This window comes from Engystomops pustulosus, chromosome 6 (genome assembly GCF_040894005.1).
Source record: "Engystomops pustulosus chromosome 6, aEngPut4.maternal, whole genome shotgun sequence".
Taxonomy (NCBI): Eukaryota; Metazoa; Chordata; class Amphibia; order Anura; family Leptodactylidae; genus Engystomops; species Engystomops pustulosus.
In genome coordinates, this window is record NC_092416.1 from 141,701,198 (window position 1) to 141,724,197 (window position 23,000).

The 23,000-nt window shown below is 40.2% G+C and overlaps 1 protein-coding gene across 3 annotated transcripts in view; it reads right to left on the reverse strand.

Annotated features, from left to right (window-relative positions):
* The window catches only part of RARA (retinoic acid receptor alpha), a 79,140-nt gene that overhangs the window by 53,534 nt on the left and 2,606 nt on the right, over positions 1 to 23,000 (reverse strand). Inside the window, exons 1-2 of one of the 3 annotated variants that reach the window (XM_072111438.1) lie at positions 10,047 to 10,639; positions 3,350 to 3,783 (exon numbers count right to left, since the gene is read on the reverse strand). In XM_072111438.1, coding sequence (XP_071967539.1) covers positions 3,350 to 3,527 — 178 coding nt within the window. In that variant the 5' untranslated portion in view covers positions 3,528 to 3,783; positions 10,047 to 10,639. Of the gene's footprint in view, positions 1 to 3,349; positions 3,784 to 9,915; positions 10,640 to 23,000 lie in introns of those variants that run through there. The other 2 variants (XM_072111437.1, XM_072111436.1) reach the window with 2 other exon arrangements.

Sequence of the window (23,000 nt, forward strand, 5' to 3'; positions counted from 1 at the left end):
ATCCTAAAATATTCATGCACTGTCATCTGATCCTAGATCAAGGACACCTTTATATACCTGAACCAAGGCAATATGGATCAGGGCAATGGTAAGAGAGTGCAAGTGACGACACAAGGTCTTCTATCGGGGAGTTAGTAGAGGAGATCAGTAGTAATAGTGTAATAGCTCCAAAATGAGGGGGCTTGCTTATTCCCCCGACACCCAGAGCGGCCCCTCTCCCCACAAGCAGCTGATTATTCTGCCGCTGATACACAAGCTGTCAGTAGCAAATGTAATCATGGACAGGATGGAGAATTTATCATCCACCATTGACCTGCCGCCTCAGGATGGGAAAATAACATCCACTCTGTAACCCATTGTGTGCTGAGACAAGTGCATTTTGGAGTCCAAAAAGTAGATTTATTACACTGATAATTACAGTACAAATATACTTTCATATGAGGAAATGTAACGAAAAGTGTGTAGAACAACCATATGACACATTGTGGCCTATGATATTCTACACAGCAAAGCTCCATCAAACTTGGAGCAAGCTTGAGGTCCCCAGATATGGTCCTTGTCTGAAGGGCTCATTTGATCACCCACAGTCTACATGTTGTCATATTTTTAAAGTATTTATGTTAAATCTATACTATCAATGATATATTTGTTACCTTTATGAATATGGTGCCGATAGATCTTTCGGTATCATACAAGCTATGGGCACTTTCATTGGACGCAAATTAGATTACTGATGTCTTGTTGGAAACTACATTTCTGGAAGAATCCTGTACATATACCAAAAAGATGTTGCATTGGATACATCTCAACCCAAGGTATTAGAACTTACTATTAAATTATCAATTTTATAGAAAGCTACATTAAGAAGAGAACTCAGAGGCCCTGAAGGACATCTTAGGATAACTGGAACCAATTACTGGAACCATATACATAAATAAGGTCAAAGGAGAATTATAACCAATCATGTCATATGGAGAAAATCAGAAATGCAATAGGTTCTATATACAAAGCTGAACAATCATCTTGATATTTCTATCTGTGATGCTGCATTTTCCCTCACAAATGCTCCGTGAGGGCCTTAAGAACACAAAGATCTCAGAAGGCCAAAAAATAAAACGATCAATCTTACAACAAAAGTTTCTCAGCACATATAATCCCATAACATTGCAAATCTCTAAGCATGCACCAAGGAGAGGAGGGAGCAGCGAAGACTTAAAATTTAAGGTACATTTATGAGGCCACATTGTTAAAATATACGGCAACACATTTGGAGTAATGGTCTTTCCGAGACTTGAATTTTAATCAAAGCCAGAAGATTTGTACTTGATATGACGGCCTGTGGAGGAGGAAAAACTCCTTCCAGCTATCTATTCCTCACACCCCCAACACAAGCAAATGTCCTGGGATTAGGCCCCCTGAGCAGAACAGGTAAATCAATCAAACAGGGAGTCATTCAGATCCATCTCTTATAACAACAGAGCCATCTGTGTCCAACGGAGATCTGCTCTCATCACACAATGTCTACATTACCCCAGCAAGGGAAACACAAGCTAAAATAATGTCATAGTATCCACATTAGCAAATAACATTCTAAATAATCAGCATTATTCAAAATATAAATTATCACTTAAAATAATTTTAATTAATAACTGATAAGTCTCTAAGGTTTTTCATATTAAGGCTACATTCACATCTCAGTCTCTGCTTTCTGTATGTTTTTTCGCACACAAAAAATAAGGATCCAAACTCTGGTGTATTCATTCATATCTATGGAGTTAAATCCACCAGAGACTACAGTGTACTGTCCTGTGCGCCTGAATCTGTTATATTTTTTGGTTCTACAAGAAGTTGCCTGCTGTATTTTTATCCTGTACTTTGTAAAAACGTATGCAGAGTGCATATGTTTGTTTTTTTTAAATGGCAAAGTATGCACAATGTATGCATCCATGTTAATTTTTTTGCCCAAATTTCTTTAATAGTACAAAAACTTTATCAAGATAACGCAAAAATAGAGAAAATAAGCGAATTTTTTTGTACAAAAACATATGCAAAAGGATAGAGCTAAATAATCATCCTTCTTTAGCATTTGTGACGGATATACCTACTGTATGCCAAAAACGAGATGTGAATGTAACATAACATTGAGCAGTAATTTTAATTATACCAAAACAATACATGTAGGTAGATAAGAGTCAAAATAAAATAACTACCAATTCTACTCCAAAAAGGGTCAAAAATACTGAAAAGAGCATTTATCACTATGACCATATTAGGCCTAGGTATTTATTCTCTTGTATTGGATCCCAAAATCTATTGTCTTTTTTAGCATTAGTGCGCTAGGCAATGTTTAGGGTTTTTATATATATTACAAACAAAAAAGCCTAAATTGTGCACCGTGTTCCCACATGCTAATAAGTCGTGCGCACATTCATGAGACCCTGCTGCCTTTAACTGTACTGTTACCTGTAAATTATTTAGTAATCTAGCAGAGGAAATCTAATGAAACCAATATAGTGTAACATTCAGATGCAGGGGCTTCTTTTTTTCTGCTTCAGCGGTTTATGAGGTTGTATATCTTAATGCATAAGCACCTAGTGAAGACTGGATCATGCACACATGAAAATGCAACACTGGTGTAAGACGGAAATTTTAACACTTATAAGCGAATACAAGATGAAAATATTGTATTTAGCAGCATATGTAAATAGAAATACCAATGTATTTTTTAACGGACATCACTACAGGAGTAATTATCAGAAATACAATCACTTTACGTTGAGTCTATGGTCAACTTAGAACTTTATTATAGTCTTCGGCTAACCCACTACGGTCCACTGGGCCAAATGTGAGCACAATCCACCATAGACTACCGTGTATTCCTTTTGATAAAAAAAAGAGCTGGCAAATCAGACAAAAAAGTGCCAACCCATTGACATTGATTTATCATAGACCTAACCAATCAATACGCGAGCAGCTACAACATTACCATTAAGGCGCCTAGCTCAAATAGGGATGACCGATTGTATAATGTAACACTCTTCTAACAGAGTTCACATGATGTCTAAGAAAAAGCTCCTATGTAGTAACCAGAGTTGGGACATAAGTATATAAATACAATCCATCCACCTGGCTCTGTGATTCAGGGCAGAAATTTCTGTATTGTAGATAAAAGGGAAAGTTGCAACATAACACACATGTTCACAAATAAAAAAAATGCAAGGTCGAAATGAAAAAAAAAAGGCACAAAAATAATACAGTTTAAGAGAAGGATAAAATGAAAAAAGCTAACGTAACAATAAATGATAGTACGGATAACATATAACATAATATGAAAGGAAGTAATACTCACTCGCTGGAGAGGGTGTGCTATATCCACTGAGAGGGAGCTGGTGCTGTACTCCAGGCAAAGCTCCTGGAGGGGACACACCACCAAGCATGTGAGGAAAGAAAAAGGCATAGTGGGGAACGGGGTATCCATTCATGTGACCTGGCCCAGATGCCGGGCAGGGAGAATCGTTACTAGTCATTGCCAGGGTCCAGCCTACCAGACTGGCTCAAGCTCTTCGAATTTCCATCGATGGTTGTCCTAAAGAGGGGATATACCCCCCAAAAACAAGTGGAAAGGTGCAGCAGATCCAAGGCTCAAAGTTGAGATCCAAGAAGAGATTAACACACTTATGGAATTACTGGTAATGACGATGAAGAGTTCTGCAGGTATCCAATGTCCCATGGACCAAGGTTCAGGCCACCACACTTCTTGATGGTAGGGCAAGTACTTCAACACTGCAAGATAAATAATAAAATTGTTGCATTCTTAAGGGAATATGTTGAAGAAAAATAACATTGTACTATGTATTTTTGGACATTGGAAAAAAAGGCCCTTCACCCTTCAATCCACAAGCTTCCCATCTCAATGTGTCTACCCCACTTCATGACTTTCTAAGAAATCTCCTTTCCCTTACCCACCATCAATTCCTTCTAATGTCTGCTACTACATGTCTATCTAAAACCTATAGACCAAGCTTCAATATCTTGAAATTTTCCAGAACTGCTCATGTAATGTGTACTTGTCCCACTTTATTAAATATTCCTCTTTTTCTGCCACTAACCGTGTTGTGTCTACTTATTCTACATCATTGATGTATAATACTATCTCTAAACCCCACCTATTGCTTCCTTCAACGTCCCCCATTTCTTATTGCTTTCCCTGTATGTATACACTTGGGGACAGATGCCCGCAGTGTGGGACGCAGTGGATCCATCACGCTGATTACACGCCGACCAGGAAGGGGGATTTGGGAGGATTTTTTTTTTTTTATTCTGGGATTCGAGGGTCGTAAATCTCAACACGGCGTGAGAAAAGACCCGTCCTTACAGTTCAATTACACCAAGCTAATGAGCCACCCAAGAAAAATGGGGCTATCGAAGATCTGTACAGAAGTCAGAACAAGAGAAAGCCAGGGAGGGGGGAGTGATGCACTGCAAAGCCAAGACAAATCAAGAGATTGTCAGAAGAGACATTCAGGAAGAAAGACCAAGACAGACAGTCGGATAAAGATGGTGAGAACGAAAAGAGAAGGACAGAGAACAATGAGAAAAGGACAACAAAGAATAGTATGAAGACAGTAGAGCAGACAGGTAGATACAAATACACAGAGCACAAAAAAAACCAAAAACCTGCACTAAAATATCAACACAGCAGAGAGGACAGACCTGCATAGTGACACATAGCGAGAGAAGAGACAGAGGATACACTGCTAGAGGCATGTATATTGTCATAAAGCTAGAAAAGAGACTGAAGATATACAGTAAGAGACATGCACAGCACCACCAGATGGAGAAGAGACTACACAATAAGAGACATACATAGTGTGATACAGCTAAAGTACGGAGCAGAGAGAGGATACACAATAAGAGACATACATAGTGTGATATACCTAGAATACAGAGCAGAGAGAGGATACACAATAAGAGACATACATAGTGTGGCATAGCTAGAGTACAGAGAAGAGAGAGGATACACAATAAGAGACATACATAGTGTGGCAAAGCTAGAATACAGAGCAGAGAGAGGATACACAATAAGAGACATACATAGTGTGGTATACCTAGAATACAGAGAAGAGAGAGGATACACAATAAGAGACATACATAGTGTGGCATAGCTAGAGTACGGAGCAGAGAGCGGATACACAATAAGAGACTTACATATTATCATCTAGAGAACAGAGAAGAGTGTGAGGATACACAGAGAGACATAGAGCTAGAGGATATAGCAGAGAAGAGGCTACAAACGGAAGACAAGCATAAATTTATACCGACAATCCAGAGGACAGAGAGACATGCATACTGGAGATGGCGCGTTGAGATAAGCACATAAGCAAAAGCCAAAGTAAATAATAACACAAAGAGGGCAGACAGGCAGAGAGTGCGACACAAAAATACACACACGAAAAACTGGCAAGCAAACAGACACACAGAAAGACTAGCAAATAAGTACACAGAGGACTTTCCAAAAGGCACACACAGCATCCGCTGCTAGGGTGGTGGCAATGAAAGGGGCAATAAGTCAACAATGATAGGCCATTACAATTACCTACGAAGTTATGAAGACAAACTGACTGGCTCCCAGCGAAGGGAAATCCACTTTGTGATTTTAGTCATTATATGGTGGAACAAAAATTGAGATATGTTTGTGTTGTGGCCAATGCATTTGACAAATATGGTCACCAGGATTGTTCCATGGAAAAATCCTTGCACGTTATAAAAAACATTTTTTATATAAACAATTTGAAAAAAAAACCCTGTCATTTGGAGACTCAGTCGAATCAAGTCAGTGAAAAATATCCCAAATTGGGGCAAAATAGTAAAGCGACATGGAAATCTGATGTTGTACAGCATCAAGTCAACTGCCCATCTATATGATAATGTAGCCCCAAGGGTCTATTTTGGTGACACGTTCTCTAGGAATATAATCTGCTGTAGTGTATTGGGCCGACTGTAGTATAACATGCTGATGGTCCACCTTTAATCCATACAGAACATTGAGCAGTAATAGCCAGAGACATTCAGCCATGATCAATGGGCAAAGGTCTGTTCATAGAGAACGTGCACAGTAAGTGACTGCTGAGTCAGGAAATAGGCACGTCCTCTATACACATATATCATGGCATCCTAAGGATTCCTGAGATTTCAAGTGAAAGTCCCGCTGATTATTTTAATTATTGCATATGCACAATCCATCAGCTGAGTGATTAAAAAACCTCTCTCTCATTTACCCAGGCAGATTACCATTACAAATGCTTATTATTCTGTTGTTATGGTTCGCATTGGACCAATAATGGCTCGGCATGAATGGGCCATTAGAGACTAAAAGATATGAGCGGGCAAAAAGACTCATATTATGATCGATAAGCACAATCGCCGGTGGAAATACCATACCAAGTAGACAAAAGCAAGACAGATATTTAGTACATTTTAGTCTTGTGAAACATATTGTGAAAATGTCCTATAAACTGGCATGAGGTCAGCCAACACTCCAGACGAGGAAGTAGTTAAAATCCCATCTAGATAACCTTGTTAGTCATATGTTGAATATGAAGCCTACTACTTCCTCCAAACCAAGAGCTTCACTGAAGCAGTCTGTAAACACTGGAGGAAAGACAACCAAACTGGTGGATTTTGGCAGAAGTACTGTTCTAGTTCGGGGGAAAAAAGGTCTATTTAGTTCCCACGGACAATATACTGCTCCCATGTGTGCCAAACTGAAAGCACATACATACTCAACCACTCCTGTAAGTGTAAGGGCAATTTTATTCTAAGCTTAAAACCAGTGTGGTCTGAGGTCCCTCAACTATAGGACTACCATGACAGTCCTCTGTGGTGGGAAACATCTGAGCATGTTGAAGGTTATCTGACAGCGGTTCAGTCCTCTGCCCCTCGCAATGAACTTGACCACCCGTCTATTGGGGAACTGCATCAACACATTTACTACAAAAAATATACTGAGAATGCACATATGCATGTGGACATGGCCTAACAATCTTGTGGTTGACTGGTGTTATCCATGACTAGGTAATTGCAATTGTATTTGATGGGCTCAAGTCCTGTTGTCCGAGGCTGCTGAAGTTTTGAAAGGCGTTGCATAAGCAGAGATTAGTAGGGAAGTATTATAATGAACAACCATTCAGACGATTGCTTGTTCATGCCCCATAGTAGACTTGTAAATAAATAAATAAATAAAAAAGGTTGAAAATAAAAATTAAAAAAAAAAAAAAAAATCAACAAATTAATAAAAATGCCCCAAAGCCCATATTACATATAAAAGGGAAAAAAGGAAAAATAGCCATACAAACCCTATATATCTTGTATCACGCGTCCACAACAACCCATGCAATAAAACTATATCATTATTGAACCCACAAGATGAGCGCTGGAAATAAATTGAAAAACAAAAAAACACCGAAAATTATCTTCACCCACTAAAAATGCTATAAAAAGTGATCAAAAATGTATGTACTCCAGAATAGTACTAGTTTAAACGCATCATGTAAATGCCGCCTAAATCAGTGGCTGGGACATGGTACTAAGTTTTGATCATACGTTCAACTCCTTTTATTTTCTAACTACACGGAGAACGACATATATTTATGTGGCAAAGTAGGAAAAAACCTAATGACATTAACAGAGCGAGAAACACAATGGTCACAATTTAGCCACAAAAGAATAAGAGACTGATCCAAGAATGGAGGATGGCACGGGTACAGAATATGTGGAGAAATAAATATATAACTGCAGAAGGAAGAGAAGCATGTAAGTGTATGAGACGAGAAACTGGAGCAGACGTAAAGTGACCAGGCCGCCACTTTCATACACAATGCCAGGCTGTGCTTGTCCTAAAATGGCCTTGCAAGACACATTTTAATAGGTTCTGCATGAAAGCCGAGTCTGGAAACACAACCCCAATCCTCAACTGCTGGCGCTGAGCCAGGGTTTCCCAGAACACTGCTGTTTAAAGGGATATTAAACTATTTTTTTCAGTCTTTTAAAGACTCACAAAACGTAAGAAGACGATTGCTAAAAATTATTATTTCATTTTACAAATATGGATGAAAAAAGTTCGGGAAACTCACAATAACTTTAAAATTGCTGAATCTTGGGGGAAGATTGTGGTTTTCCCCTCACTGTGTTGAGACGCTGAATTAGCTGCATTACAGGGAAAATACATGTGTGTAATGTAATGTGAAACATGAATTACCGGCGCTGTGTTTACTATGTAGGGGTTTTCCCCAGTGACAGGAGCTACCACTTGGTTTGTATAATGCAATACCTGAGGATAATAAACCCACAGAAAAATACCTAAGTCACAAATATAATTATGTGTATATAAGTAATCATGACTTATACACATATACATACTGTATATAATCAGTGGGATGTCCGAACATCCATAGGATCGCTGTAGGTCCAACCTTCTGGTACCCCTCCAGTCAATTTAGGCTGGTCAGGAGAGAAGTGCCACTTCTGTCCTTGCAGTCCTGAATTTCAGTCAATTTCCCACAAAATAAAGACTAAGACCCCTTTTTCTCAGTCATGTATTTCAAGGCTGTATTTGGCCATATATACATTTTTAACCTTATGTACACTTATGTCACCGTATCCATAAAACATGGTAGGCTAGCAAATGATGTTACTAGTTTGCTCAACCCCAAAATCCTTGGATACTACACAAATATACGGCAGCATACGGTGCACAACCATATGCAGCACATATTCTTAATGTTCCCATAGGCTTCTTTAGGGTGTACAGAACAAAAATACAGGAGACAGTAGGACATGCTCATATTGTTTTATGTCTCTGTCACGGTATGGTACAATAGGCAATTCAGGCATATAAATGGATGAGCGTATTGCATATTGTTGTGAATGAGGCTGTGTTCTACCTGTATAAAATATGTATGGTATGGATAGCATGCGGCCGTTTTAATACGTTCATGTGTAAGGGACCAAAGTCTGTGTTCATATTCAGTGTTTCAATTGAATTTTAAAACTACAAGGTCAAGTCCCACTCCACTAGATAATTAATATTTCTGATTTCCAATGGCCACAGTCATCTGAAATGAAAAGTGTAGTCATGGTCCTTCTTTAAGTTTGAGGATAGATGATAATTTTTAACTCCTGTTGTCCAACTAAAAATCGCTGTCCCCCAGCCTTGGGCAATACCTTGATGTCAAGTACAGGTCTGTAGTATGACACAAACAACATGCCAGGGCTTTTACACAATTCTATTTTGTCTTCAGTCACACATTACTCGTCAGTGGTCCCTTTTATATCTATGGCAGTGAGATATACAGGGGATTTTTTAAGTTGGGCCACGGTCAAAATGCCACCTTGGCTGTACATAGTACAATATATTCCAAATATATTGCCCATTGGGAACATGTCTTCTGACTGATGGGAAGTGTTGTCTGGATTGGCAGGCAAAGGTTGTATAGATGTAAGATGTACTGTTACATGGGTGTCTAGTCTGCTGGACTCTCTGTTGGCATTATGATGCACTAGTTGCCAAGCACCCAATTTTGTTTCTTTCACTTGTGCAAATTATCACGAAACTGTTTCACTTCCTATTTGGATATCGCTTACATATTGCTGATTGCACATGTTCCTTTTCTTTATAAGATTTATGCAAGAAGCTATGAATCCTTACAACACATCTGACAAAAATGTAGCAAACAAACGCAGCCTGATGTCATGCCTGACATTTACTGTACTGTAGAGATTTCCCAAATGCATATATCAGAGGGGGAGTAAAGAGTTAAGTCAGTCTGCCTTGTGATACACTCACGCCTCCATAAAATTTTAGGAGATTCCCCACAGACATTGCAAACTTAAAAAATACATAGACTAACTACTCACACAAAAGGGCAGGGAGCCTTTCTTCTGCTGCAGTTTGATAGCAGACTCTCCCCCACCCACGGCTGTAACCCTTTCGTTGCCTTGTCAGTGGGATGAGTGGGAGAATGGGGCCAGGCTTGGCCCAGTCTTACCTAAATTAAATCTGGGTTTAGAAGATGCAGGGCCAGCAGCCAGACATACATACTAAGGATGGAGGAGGAGGCCTGGAGGGTGGAGAGAGGAGTGAAAAATGGGACCTAGAGAATAATATATTATGAGGAAGACAGATGCTTCAGCCTCTGGAATCTACACTGTGCTAATAAGCTTGCCATGATGCACAGCAAAGACGCTACTAGCATCTACGGATATATTAGGATCAATGCAGACGCCTATAGAATTTATATCTGGTATGTAGTATAAAGCAGTGGCACCAAGCTCTAGACCCAATTCAACAAATGTATCAATCACACTGCAACAGTTCTATAGTCAAATATTGAGGAAAGACGGTGAGTACATTGTGTTCCATACTCCGCCCCCTCTTACAAATGTGGGGCTGATATGTTACTTCCATAACCTATAGCTAAGGCCATAAGTGGGAATACATGTGTGTATGATTAAAGCTCCTCTCGCCCTCCACCCGTCTGCTCTCTCCCCGCTCTCCTTTCTTGTTTTCAGATGTTTGGCCTGGAGATTCTCTCCAGGAAGTTGGTGTTCCTTCCCCTCTAGAGAGAGCCAAAGAGAAGGGGGGTGGGAGAGAAAAAGGGAAGATGGACAGAAAGGGGAAAGTGGGAGAGAGTGAGGGGGAAAGTGGAGTAAGAGAATTATAAGGTAAGCCATCAATGGAAAGCAAGAGAAGAGAACGGAAAAGAGGCAGATAGGGCAATAGGAAGATGACATTATTACAAATTATAATGACATAAATGAGGATCCTTGGTAATATTGGAGCCATTGTTGAATAAGCAGAGCTCTAAAAAGAAATATGGATGAAGACATATATGCTGATTATTTCAGTGTCCAACATCTACATAGTTACAAGACATGTAATGTGTCCTGTTTTAGTTTCTTAGGTTCTTTAGTTATTTTTTTTTTTTGGAAAGGTAATTTTATTTTCAAGATATGTCTTTACTTATGGCTTGAATACAAAGCTGCTGCAAACATGAGATCCATGCAAAGGTCTATAATTTTTTTCATACTGTAAGCAAGTATTAATTCCTACAGTATTCAAGGAAATCATTAGACTATATAAGGGCATGAATACCCAGAGAAATCTAGTTTTACTGCACAGACCATGTCTACAGGTGCCCATACACACTAGATATACATCATACTGATCCCAAAGGGCACCGCAAGTGTTTTGGGTTTCTCCCAAAGGTAGGGGTCAGCGGAAAGAAGGGCTGCATGTTCCATGTTCAGTCAAAAACGATTTATGCTATGTATGGCCATTAGAACATCAAGTGTGAAACTGGTCATACATGAGATATACTGGATCTCCTTAGTCCATTATGACCATATTTGGTTTTGGAGGTTTGGTAGCCATGTATGTTATTTAATAGGCCAGCTATAAGAAGTTTGCTGGAACTGTAAGGGTTAATTCACACATTCAGTTTTTTTAGATGGAGTTTTCAAAGCCAAAAGCAGGTGTGGATCATAATGGCTGAGAATCTATCATTGAGAGGTTCTGCTTATCTTTATTTTTCCTCTCCACTCCTGGTTTCGACATCGAAAACTTCATCTGAAAAACTGAATGTGTGAACACATCCTAACAGTGATGAACTATCCTAAGCACCGCCAGGCAGATTTGCTGAAAAGACCACAGTATCTAAGGGTCAGCAACCTCTTCAGTATTTACTAGGTGTTGAACATTGTTCAGCAGACTATAGTGATACACCAACATCCTACAGATATATCACATTCAAGAGAATGGAAAAAAGCTATGTGTAGTACCAGGCACAACCTCTAGAAAATCTAGCACTCTACGCCACAGTGCTCGTGTAATCGGACAGAAACATGACACATTGATAGTCTATTGTTCTATGCAAATGGCAGATATTTTTCACTGTTCCTTGATTCTATCAGAGAAAAATGCAGCATGTCCTACTCTGGCGCAAATCGTGTGTGAAACTCACCCATTTTAGCCCTAGGATGCCATCAGTTTTTTACTCAAATGTTTAAAGGAAGAAGCTTAGAGGTGTCAAAATCTGGCACAATTAGGACTACAAAAACAGATGGTTGAATGAAAAATGGATACAAATCGTATGAATCTTACTGACCAAAATCATACGATCCGCCACGTTGTGGGCAACTGGCCTTAAGCAATAAAAATTCCACTTAAATACAACATACAGAGAAAGAATTAGCACTTCCATAATGCAATGAACTGCAGAGGTTCTGTAAGAGAAAGGTACAGAAGTAGGACAAGAAGGCTTCTGGGAAGAATACAGCTGCTGAAGCATATCCGGCAAAGTAAGCACATGTTAATCAGAGTAAGACCTTGTGTATATGTCATCATGTAAAGAGGTCAGTGGAGCCCCTGCAGCTCTGTTCTACAGAGCATCAGACACTCCATGTGCTGCTTCTATGATGGTTGACTATTGTATTCTCCACTGGAAGCTATACTTATATACCTCCATAATAGAGCATCCAAAATAACATAGAAAAAGCACATAAATAAGGGCAAGTAATAGTATTCAGAAGTGCTATAGCCGGGGTCCGCAACCTGCTATACACTGTGCCAGTCAAGGCATATACTGCACTAAAGGATAGAAATAATAATGATCCAATAAGTCTTCAATATAAGTTACTTTAACACTACAGTCTGCATTTACTCTAACCACTTACAAAGCGTTCTCACTTCCCTTCTCTCTCTCTGGTCTCTGTTTCCGCTGTGCCCCCACCTCCTCCCACCAACCCAACCCAGACTTCTGTAATACACCCCCCCATCCCTGGTTGACCTCATACTTCCTGGCGTGACTACCAGCTGTGCCCGGCAGAATGCCACTTCCTGTCACTAGTACTCACGGGTAGACGATTCAGACTCTCACTTCCTGAAAATTACACCCCTATGTTTTCAATTAATGAAATACAGATTTTCTAGATCACATTAATAACACAAAACTTCAGAATGTTAAAGCCACAGTCCATGTTTTTTTGCAGGCCCAGGGCTGAATTTCCTGGAAACATACAGGGTGAAATGAACCTGAATGACTCTAGATTCCAGGAATTCCGCCCTAAGACAGCCAGGTGAAGAAAGAATAAAAAGAGAAAACAGGCATGTCAGCTACAAACAACCAAGGCTGTATCCCATAACTTCAACTTTCTTTAACTGCTCACTGCAAAAAAGAACATATACTACTAGAACAACATGCCTATAAAATAAGGTTTGATTGCCTTCACATATTTAATAACTGTCATGAGATCCCTGTACATTATATAGTAACCCAGTGCTGTGTGATCCTGTCCTGATAATATACAGTCAGGAGATCCCTGTACATTATATAGTAACCCAGCACTGTGTGATCCTGTCCTGATAATATACAGTCAGGAGATCCCTGTACATTATATAGTAACCCAGCGCTGTGTGATCCTGTCCTCATAATATACAGTCAGGAGATCACTGTACATTATATAGTAACCCAGCGCTGTGTGATCCTGTCCAGATAATATACAGTCAGGAGATCACTGTACATTATATAGTAACCCAGTGCTGTGTGATCCTGTCCAGATAATATACAGTCAGGAGATCCCTGTACATTATATAGTAACCCAGTGCTGTGTGATCCTGTCCTCATAATATACAGTCAGGAGATCGATGTACATTATATAGTAACCCAGCACTGTGTGATCCTGTCCTGATATTATACAGTCAGGAGATCACTGTACATTATATAGTAACCCAGTGCTGTGTGATCCTGTCCAGATAATATACAGTCAGGAGATCACTGTACATTATATAGTAACCCAGCGCTGTGTGATCCTGTCCTGATAATATACAGTCAGGAGATCGCTGTACATTATATAGTAACCCAGCGCTGTGTGATCCTGTCCTGATAATATACAGTCAGGAGATCCCTGTACATTATATAGTAACCCAGCACTGTGTGATCCTGTCCTGATAATATACAGTCAGGAGATCCCTGTACATTATATAGTAACCCAGCACTGTGTGATCCTGTCCTGATAATATACAGTCAGGAGATCCCTGTACATTATATAGTAACCCAGCGCTGTGTGATCCTGTCCTGATAATATAAAGTCAGGAGATCCTGTCCTAAAAGTTTGCACTTCAAGCAATGATTCAGGAACTTGTACATGGCCTTGGCCACACACGCGCACTCACCAGGACACAGAATAATTTCCATGTTCTCCACATGTGTGAGGTTTTACTACAAGGACTGTGACTCTATATTTAGGTATAAACAAGAACTACACTCCAAAAACAGATCCGTGTGCTTCCAATTAACACTTCTAGTGGGAAGATGTAACTCATTCTATGCCACTGTGCCAGAAATGTCTTCAGTTCAAAGCTGTACTTGGGACAACCCTCCTAGTCAAAGTTTTTGGGCTTTAGTGGCATTGTCATGTTTTTCTCCACGTTTTACCAATAGGAGACAAACTAGGAGTGTGACTGCTTAAAACATGGTGCAATGTAAATGTTGATTAAAAAAATACATAAAAAGTCATTACCAAATAATATAAAGGAATTATAATATCAGTGATTATATTTTATTGTTGTGTGCTTGTTTATTTGGCGTATTTAGGCAATTTTAGATCACTGGTTGGTTTATTTATTACCAAAGTATTTTGGGTTGACATGTTTCCCAGTATTGCTGAGTAAGTTTATGGACATAATTCTGGGGTGACATAACTCTAGTATGTGTACAAGACAAATAGATAAATAACCCTAGAAGAAAGGGCAGCATTGACATTACAATGATTCTAAATGGAAATATAGAAATGGTACATAACTAGTTATTTTCTTTTAAGGGAACTTGTATTGAGGAAGGTCATTTTTACCTGATGACAGGCTCTCCCATGCTGATTTTAAAAATGCATTTGTCAGCATTCTGACTACAGTCAATTCTTTTAAAAAGTTTGTTCACAATACCTGACTCCCTGCTAGCTGCATCAAGCAGTGGTGGTGGGGGAAGCAGCTGAAAGGACCCGACTCCCGGTCTCCTTGCAGTATCCTTTCCCCCTCCATGTTCATACCCCTCCCTCAGGTGTGCTGGAAGTATAATGTGTGGGATTCATACATAACCCATCCTTGTGGTATGATAAAAACCTGCAAATCTCTGCTTGCTGACATTGAACAGGAAGCTACACAGTTTACCTACTGTGGATAAAAACAGTCCCTGGTCATGTGATGTCACACAGATTACCGGGAAAAGAGTAATCAGAGCTGTGACTGATTGACAGCAAGCAGAGTGCAAGAAAAGTGTGAGGGATACCTTCCTAGTATAATTGTATAACTTTCTATTACACAAACAATTGCAATTATTTGCTGGAAGTGGACATCCCCTTTAAGGAGTTACTTCCACCATGTTTACTCATCCTATATACCCAAAACATCCTGACTAAAAATCAGCGCATGCAAGCTGGGTCTGTATAGGGTTAGAAACGCAGAGTACTTGCAGACAGGGACCAAACGGTGTTAAAGCCAATGAGCATGCAAAATATTTCAGTCTGGACTAAACGCTGGAAGAAAGGTTCTTCTAAATGGCAAGAGATGGTTACAAGGTGTGGGGAACAAATGGCAAGTATACTGAACTTCCGGCAGAATGTAGAACCACCAGTGTTGGAGTCAAGTGACGAAGGGGATTGGGACCTTGATGAGATTCAGGACACTTGAATCTGAGGTAACAAGCTAAGGTTTACCTCAGAACTCTGTGGATATTTATAAAAAGAAGAACTTCTGAACATTGGCCCGTTGAGTGACTATAAAAATGTAGGTTTGAATTGGTTCTAGTTTTGCATACATTAAAGCCTCTTTAAGTGAATGAATATTGGTATCCAGCACATCTCCTCTATACTTCTGACCATTGCACGTTACCGTTAGATAGCAACGGTATATTCACTGCTGGGGGTGCTTCCACTTACCAAATCCCTTTTATGCCTTATCTCAGATAACTTAGGCCATGCTCATGCTCTGGAAGCATTGTAGCTTTGTTGCCTCAAGTGATGGATATATGCTGCATTACTGAAGAGATTCAGCTCCCTCAGTCACGGAACAATATCCAAAGCTGCCAGACAATGCATGCGCAGAGCACACAGTGGGGAAGTAGCATACTTCTTAGAATTTAAGTAGCAGCACTACCAGACACTACACTGAAAAGCTTTTGACTCCCTCAGATAACTGTAAACCAGTGCTGTTCCTTAGAAAGGACCCTAAGGCTGGCTCTACATAGGGCATAGTTGTGTTTTGAAAACTACTGTGAACCTACCACTGCACTTAAAGGAAACCTACCATTTCAAATGGTCGGTGTAAGCTGTAAACACCGAGCACCAGCTCAGGGTGAGTTGGTGCCGGTGCTTAGTTTCGTTAGTGTTAAAACCGCGGTATCGCGGTTTTAACACTTTTTAAACTTTATAGCAGAAACTGCTTCGGCGCTGCGTGCGCGCGCCTACATAGGAAATGCCGCAGGCGTTGCGCGCGCATGGTCGCGCGCAGCGCTGAAGCAGCTTCTGCTATAAAGTTTAAAAAGTGTTAAAACCGCGATACCGCGGTTTATAACACTAACGAAACTAAACACCGGCACCAGCTCACCCTGAGCTGGTGCTCGGTGTTTACAGCTTACACCTACCATTTGAAATGGTAGGTTTCTTTTAACATTGCAGGGGTTCATGAAAACATCCATGTTCAGTCTGGGAGACTCTGTCCAAGTATCGGTTTTATTTCCCAGACTTGGGATGCGCTCTTTGACCTGAACCTGCTGCATCATAATTTTCTATGACGTGCGAGTTACAGCCTGACCGCATGAATAACATACTTAGATTGATGTTCTGCGTAAGTGACATTAGTCCCACAGTAAGACTGGAACTTGCATTATCATAGACAACTGTAATAGAATGTTCTAGAATATGAATAAAAGATTGTATGATATCCGGCCTGGGAGCCTTTGATAGTGGTGTTGGTAATTGAAGCTGATTTGGTGATGCCCATGTGCCCCAACTGCTTAGGCAAGAAATAAAGATTTTCTGTAAGCAGTTTCCAAAAACCTCAACCTATATTTTTAATTTCCTTACCACTTTCAAGAACTTTTTTTAGCTAATAATGAACAAGAACTTTTTCTTCCTTTTTCAAATGAGAGGTGGATATAGCCTAAACAGGTTATGGATAATCCATGATTTATGTACATTTAAAAAGATCTTTTATATCAAGAAGTAAGAGATATCATGTTTCAAAACCCACTTATAAAAGTACGAACGCGTTGTTATTATAATACACACAGTAACTTGTCATAAACAGCTTGGGCTGAGTTCACACCAGCCTGAGTGGTACCCACCACTACTTTTCTGTTATTTAAAATGTCAAAAGTAATGCAAGCTGCAGCATAATTTTTGCTGTTATAAATAACGGATGCATAAAAGAAGGTAAACTTGTATACATGTAAGTCAATGGGAACAGATGGTAAACAGAAGGGCTTCAGTTTACCATCCGTCATAGGTGTTGTTATTATATTTTAGCCTCATTATAAGTCTTAGCCTTATCAGAGAATTGCTGACAATTACTAGTACAGTGTTTCAATGGTAGTCAGGGGTGTAGCTTTACAGATGGCAGTCAGATACAGAACCCATATACATATACACTCACCGGCCACTTTATTAGGTACACCTGTCCAACTGCTCGTTAACACTTAATTTCTAATCAGCCAATCACATGGCGGCAACTCAGTGCATTTAGGCATGTAGACATGGTCAAGACAATCTCCTGCAGTTCAAACCTAGCATCAGTATGGGGAAGAAAGGTGATTTGAGTGCCTTTGAACGTGGCATGGTTGTTGGTGATAGAAGGGCTGGTCTGAGTATTTCAGAAACTGCTGATCTACTGAGATTTTCACGCACAACCATCTCTAGGGTTTACAGAGAATGGTCCGAAAAAGAAAAAACATCCAGTGAGCGGCAGTTCTGTGGGCGGAAATGCCTTGTTGATGCCAGAGGTCACAGGAGAATGGGCAGACTGGTTCGAGCTGATAGAAAGGCAACAGTGACTCAAATCGCCACCCGTTACAACCGAGGTAGACAGAAGAGCATCTCTGAACGCACAGTGCGTCGAACTTTGAGGCAGATGGGCTACAGCAGCATAAGACCACACCGGGTGCCACTCCTTTCAGCTAAGAACAGGAAACTGAGGCTACAATTTGCACAAGCTCATCGAAATTGGACAGTAGAAGATTGGAAAAACGTTGCCTGGTCTGATGAGTCTCGATTTCTGCTGCGACATTCGGATGGTAGGGTCAGAATTTGGCGTCAACAACATGAAAGCATGGATCCATCCTGCCTTGTATCAATGGTTCAGGCTGGTGGTGGTGGTTTCATGGTGTGGGGAATATTTTCTTGGCACTTTTTGGGCCCCTTGGTACCAATTGATCATCGTTGCAATGCCACAGCCTACCTGAGTATTGTTGCTGACCATGTCCATCCCTTTATGAGCACAATGTACCCTGTAACATCTGATGGCTACTTTCAGCAGGATAATGCGCCATGTCATAAAGCTGGAATCATCTCAGACTGGTTTCTTGAACATGACAATGAGTTCACTGTACTCAAATGGCCTCCACAGTCACCAGATCTCAATCCAATAGAGCATCTTTGGGATGTGGTGGAACGGGAGATTCGCATCATGGATGTGCAGCCGACAAATCTGCGGCAACTGTGTGATGCCATCATGTCAATATGTACCAAAATTTCTGAGGAATGCTTCCAGCACCTTGTTGAATCTATGCCACGAAGAATTGAGGCAGTTCTGAAGGCAAAAGGGGGTCCAACCCGTTACTAGCATGGTGTACCTAATAAAGTGGCCGGTGAGTGTATATCCTTATACAGAAATGCCTCACATTCAAGCAGACTGACAGTATTGCTCCACAAGGAAAGCTGTACCTGTGTTGTCAGCACCCTGAGATGCACCATGTGATATACAAGCAAGCTGTACATAGTGAAATATTAATAACCAGGCACACTTGCCTGCGTGCCTCCATACTTAGTGTCATTTCTTCTCCTTTATTGTCTGACACATTGTAAACCACAATGACCTAAAGAAATTGCACAACATATACCTTCTCTTAGTCACACCACATTACACTGTGCCAAGAGCTCAGCAACAGCAAAAGCACAATCAGAGCAAAAAAGACCACAAAAAAGCACCCAATTAACTCAACAGTGTACACAATCCAATAGCTTCATTGCAATGGTTACCCATGCTGTGTTATGGACATAGACCTGTCAAGATGCAAGTGTTCTTCTATAAACTAAGTGCTGGAGCAATAACAACAGGGTCCTACTCCAGAAAGATAATGCAACTCAAGATCCCTTCGAGCCTCAGGCTTCTTATAGTGCCTGTCCACTTCAAGATGAATGGGTTCTTGTGCTCTGCTATTACAGCAGCTATCAGTAGGACATATTGCTCACATATAGGTCTATTTTTGTTGAATTGACATATATCAAGTATACTGTGTCAAAAAAGTTGTGATTTAAGGTCCATATTATGTGTCATACACAAGTGGTACTCAAGTACTCCCACATGCGCTTCCAAGGGACTCGCTGTGCTTTGCCCTCTGGGCAGGACATACTTTTGCCAAGGTCTGTAAACAGGCCAAACACCAGGCATAATATAATGTGATCTCAATCCTTTACAGCATCATGGATTATCCCAAATATTAATTCCTGAATTCCTCACCCTGTTTTTTAATAATGGCTTTCTATTCAGGCCTGAAGACCCTCAACCCCAAGTGTAAAGGGACACAGCCACTAAGGACAAGCAGTGTGGAAAGATTCCTAGTTACAGGGTACTGCATGATATTTGCAAATAAAGATGATGCTATTTTCACTCAATATAAAAAAATGGGTAATCTTTAAAGACTAAAACAGGTAAATACGGTAAGTAAAAGTATACAAACCAAAAAAACACTGAGAAGTAGGTTCAAAATGTCTGTGTTTAGTAGATCTCTCTGCTCTTGCATTTTACAGTGTAAATGTGAGTCAGTCCCAACTCCACCCTTCTCTCTGGACTTTGTGATGAGGGCAAAGATCCTTGCGTTACAGTATATAATTAGTGCCTGCATAATCAATGGAAAAAAGGGTATAAAAAACAAGCTCTCAACCAGCCCATGACTCCATCAAAGGTCTACACATTGGCCTATGCCAGATATAAAGCACACACGTTCTGTACTCTCTGCTGGAAAAAGTCTGGCTTATTGCTATGCACCAACTTATGATTTAGGATTCACCAACAAGATTTACACACATTGCAAGAGGAAAAGACAATGGGCCACATTTCTGAAGCAATATGCGCCAGTATTCTGGCATAAAATGCAAATAAATACATGTGCAAACTGGTTTCACATGTATTTATGAAGTGTCTGTGCTAGTATTGGTGGGCAGCCGCCATATTTATTTTGTAAGTCTGACTTTGTACTCAGTTCAAGCAGTTTGGGAGCCAGCAGGGTGCGGCAGATTCACAACACCATCCGCTGGTCTCCATTAATCCCATGCACTCAGTGCGATATTAAGGCAAACTGCCTCGCTATCAATACATGTAGCCCAATGACACCTATCGTCTGCATGACAGCTGAACAATGATGGCCGATTGTGCTTCTCTACATAGGTTCACACAAAACAAAGCGCTTTTATTTCAGCACAAAATCACTGCTATTTTACTACAGTATTTGCCCGATGCACAACTGGTTTTCTACTATTTATATGTTCAAAATTAAAAAAAACAAAAAAAAAAACAAAACAAAATGGTACTAAAAATAAATCTGCAACTGCAAAAACAACTAATCAAAAGGAATCTCAATGGATCCCTAAAGAAAACAAAATCACCTGGAATCATATACCAAATATCAACAACGCTCAGACACTTCCATGCTTCCAACTATCTGGTACTAAACTAGTACCCTAGATCAGGTTTTGTTTTTCTTTGTAGATGCCACTGTAGTTTTCTGCAGCCAAAGCTCACAGAAAGGGAAGCATAAGTCTTTTTGCATCTACCATCACTTCTGATTTGGGCTCAAAAACTGGTTTAAAGTACTGCCATGACACCGCATCATTTTACCAAAAAACACAGCCCACTTTGTTCCACACCCCACAGCGCCCACTTATTGTAAAAGTGTCATGGACAGTGCCAACAGGCAGACAAATGCAAACATTTCCATTGCGTGTGTCAGAAATTAAAACTTTTTCACACCCTGTATGCCAAAAAAAAATGGCGCAAACGTTTTAATACGGCTGTGTGCTACCCATACTGTTTCATTACGGGTAGCACACGGCCACATTCACATTTGAATGGCTGTGTTGCCCACTGTACCATAGCATCGTCAGAGAAAGGATAAAGCATGCTCTAGCTTCCGCCGTATGTACAGCCTGGCTGCAAAACGCCCTATGGAGAGGGGAGAAGTGAGGAGCGCTCAACCCTCCCCTTCTCCAACCAACAGTATACTATGCCTAGATCCTGGCCCGGGCATAGCATACATTTGTGTGAAAGAAGCCTTAGACAAACCTTTGCAGAGCATAGAACCTCACTAATGTTGGCCACACTACATCTCTAAACAAAGGCAGGTTTACTTTAGTGTGACATCTCTAGACTTTGTTTGCAACAGAATCTAATGGCAGTCATAAATAGACTAACCTCAAGAAAAAAGAAACTCTTCTACATTACAAATTACTAGATGGTATTTTAAAGAGACTTTTTGAAAGCATTCTTTTTTTTCCCTTATAAGGTTGGAAAAGCTGCAAGGTGTCTCTTGTTGTATTGTTAATTCGGAATTAGGAAAAACACCCTCTATAAAAGAGTTGTCAAATATTATAGGAATATTTCAGGTGTTTAAAAACCAGAAGATAAATTATGAATTTCAGATCAGGGTGGGTCCGATCACCCAGCGTCCCTGTTGACTGGATATCTAAAGCAGTGGATGCACTCCAGAGAGTGATGCTTCAATTTCACAGTTCAGTAAGGTCACGTACATTTGTCATCTGGCCTATTTAAGTGATTGGGGCTGAGCTGTATTAAAAGTACTGCTGTATTTATGGTGGTGGGCTTGACCGGAAGTGAAGAGACTGCAACAAACTTCTGTCAAATCAGCTGATTTGAGCCTTTCCATTTCAGTTCAGTCAAGTTTGAGAAACTTTACAACAAACATCTTGGGCACATCTTTAGGAGAGTCCGCCACATAAACACCTCTTTGTTCAGTCCTTTAATATTGACGACAGATATGTTTCCAGATACGGTGTGTCAATCTTTGTTTCCTTTTGTTTTGCCCCATGTGACATCGGTAAACCCATGACATCATGATGACATCAAGCATTTCCTTAGCAACAAACAACAAGCAGAGGCCACTGCTTCCGCATTTGTAAGACAATGCGTTCAGTCTGAGAGCTCTGTCTAGTAGTTTTAGTGACGGGGAACTGATGAATTCATGCTGGATGTCAATAAACACATCAGCAACATTAATTAATGAATTTTACATATTAAAACATCTGTCAGAAACAGAGTGCTCTTTTTCTTTTTTTGCCATAAGAACGATTTGCTGTAATGTTGACTGCACAGGATTGATGCAGCAGGTAGCCTAAGGGCAGATGCACAAAGCAGTGAAAATCCCAACAAGGCTGCACTGAATGCATTTTCTTTTTAATGCCTGACACACTGTGTGACCATTCTGTTAAAAAGTAGAACAGTTTTTTTCACAGATTTCTCAGATCTCTTATAGACTAAAGTTTTTGTGGACCCTTAAAAAATGGATGCCGGACTGACACAAATTGGATATGAAAAACCAACATTTCATTCAGTTTTTCACGGCCAATTTGCATCGATTTGAGATTCGGGGACGTTCATCTGCAGGTAGCCTAAGGAGAGCAATCTAAGGTACTGCATCAAAAAACTATGTAGGCTGACT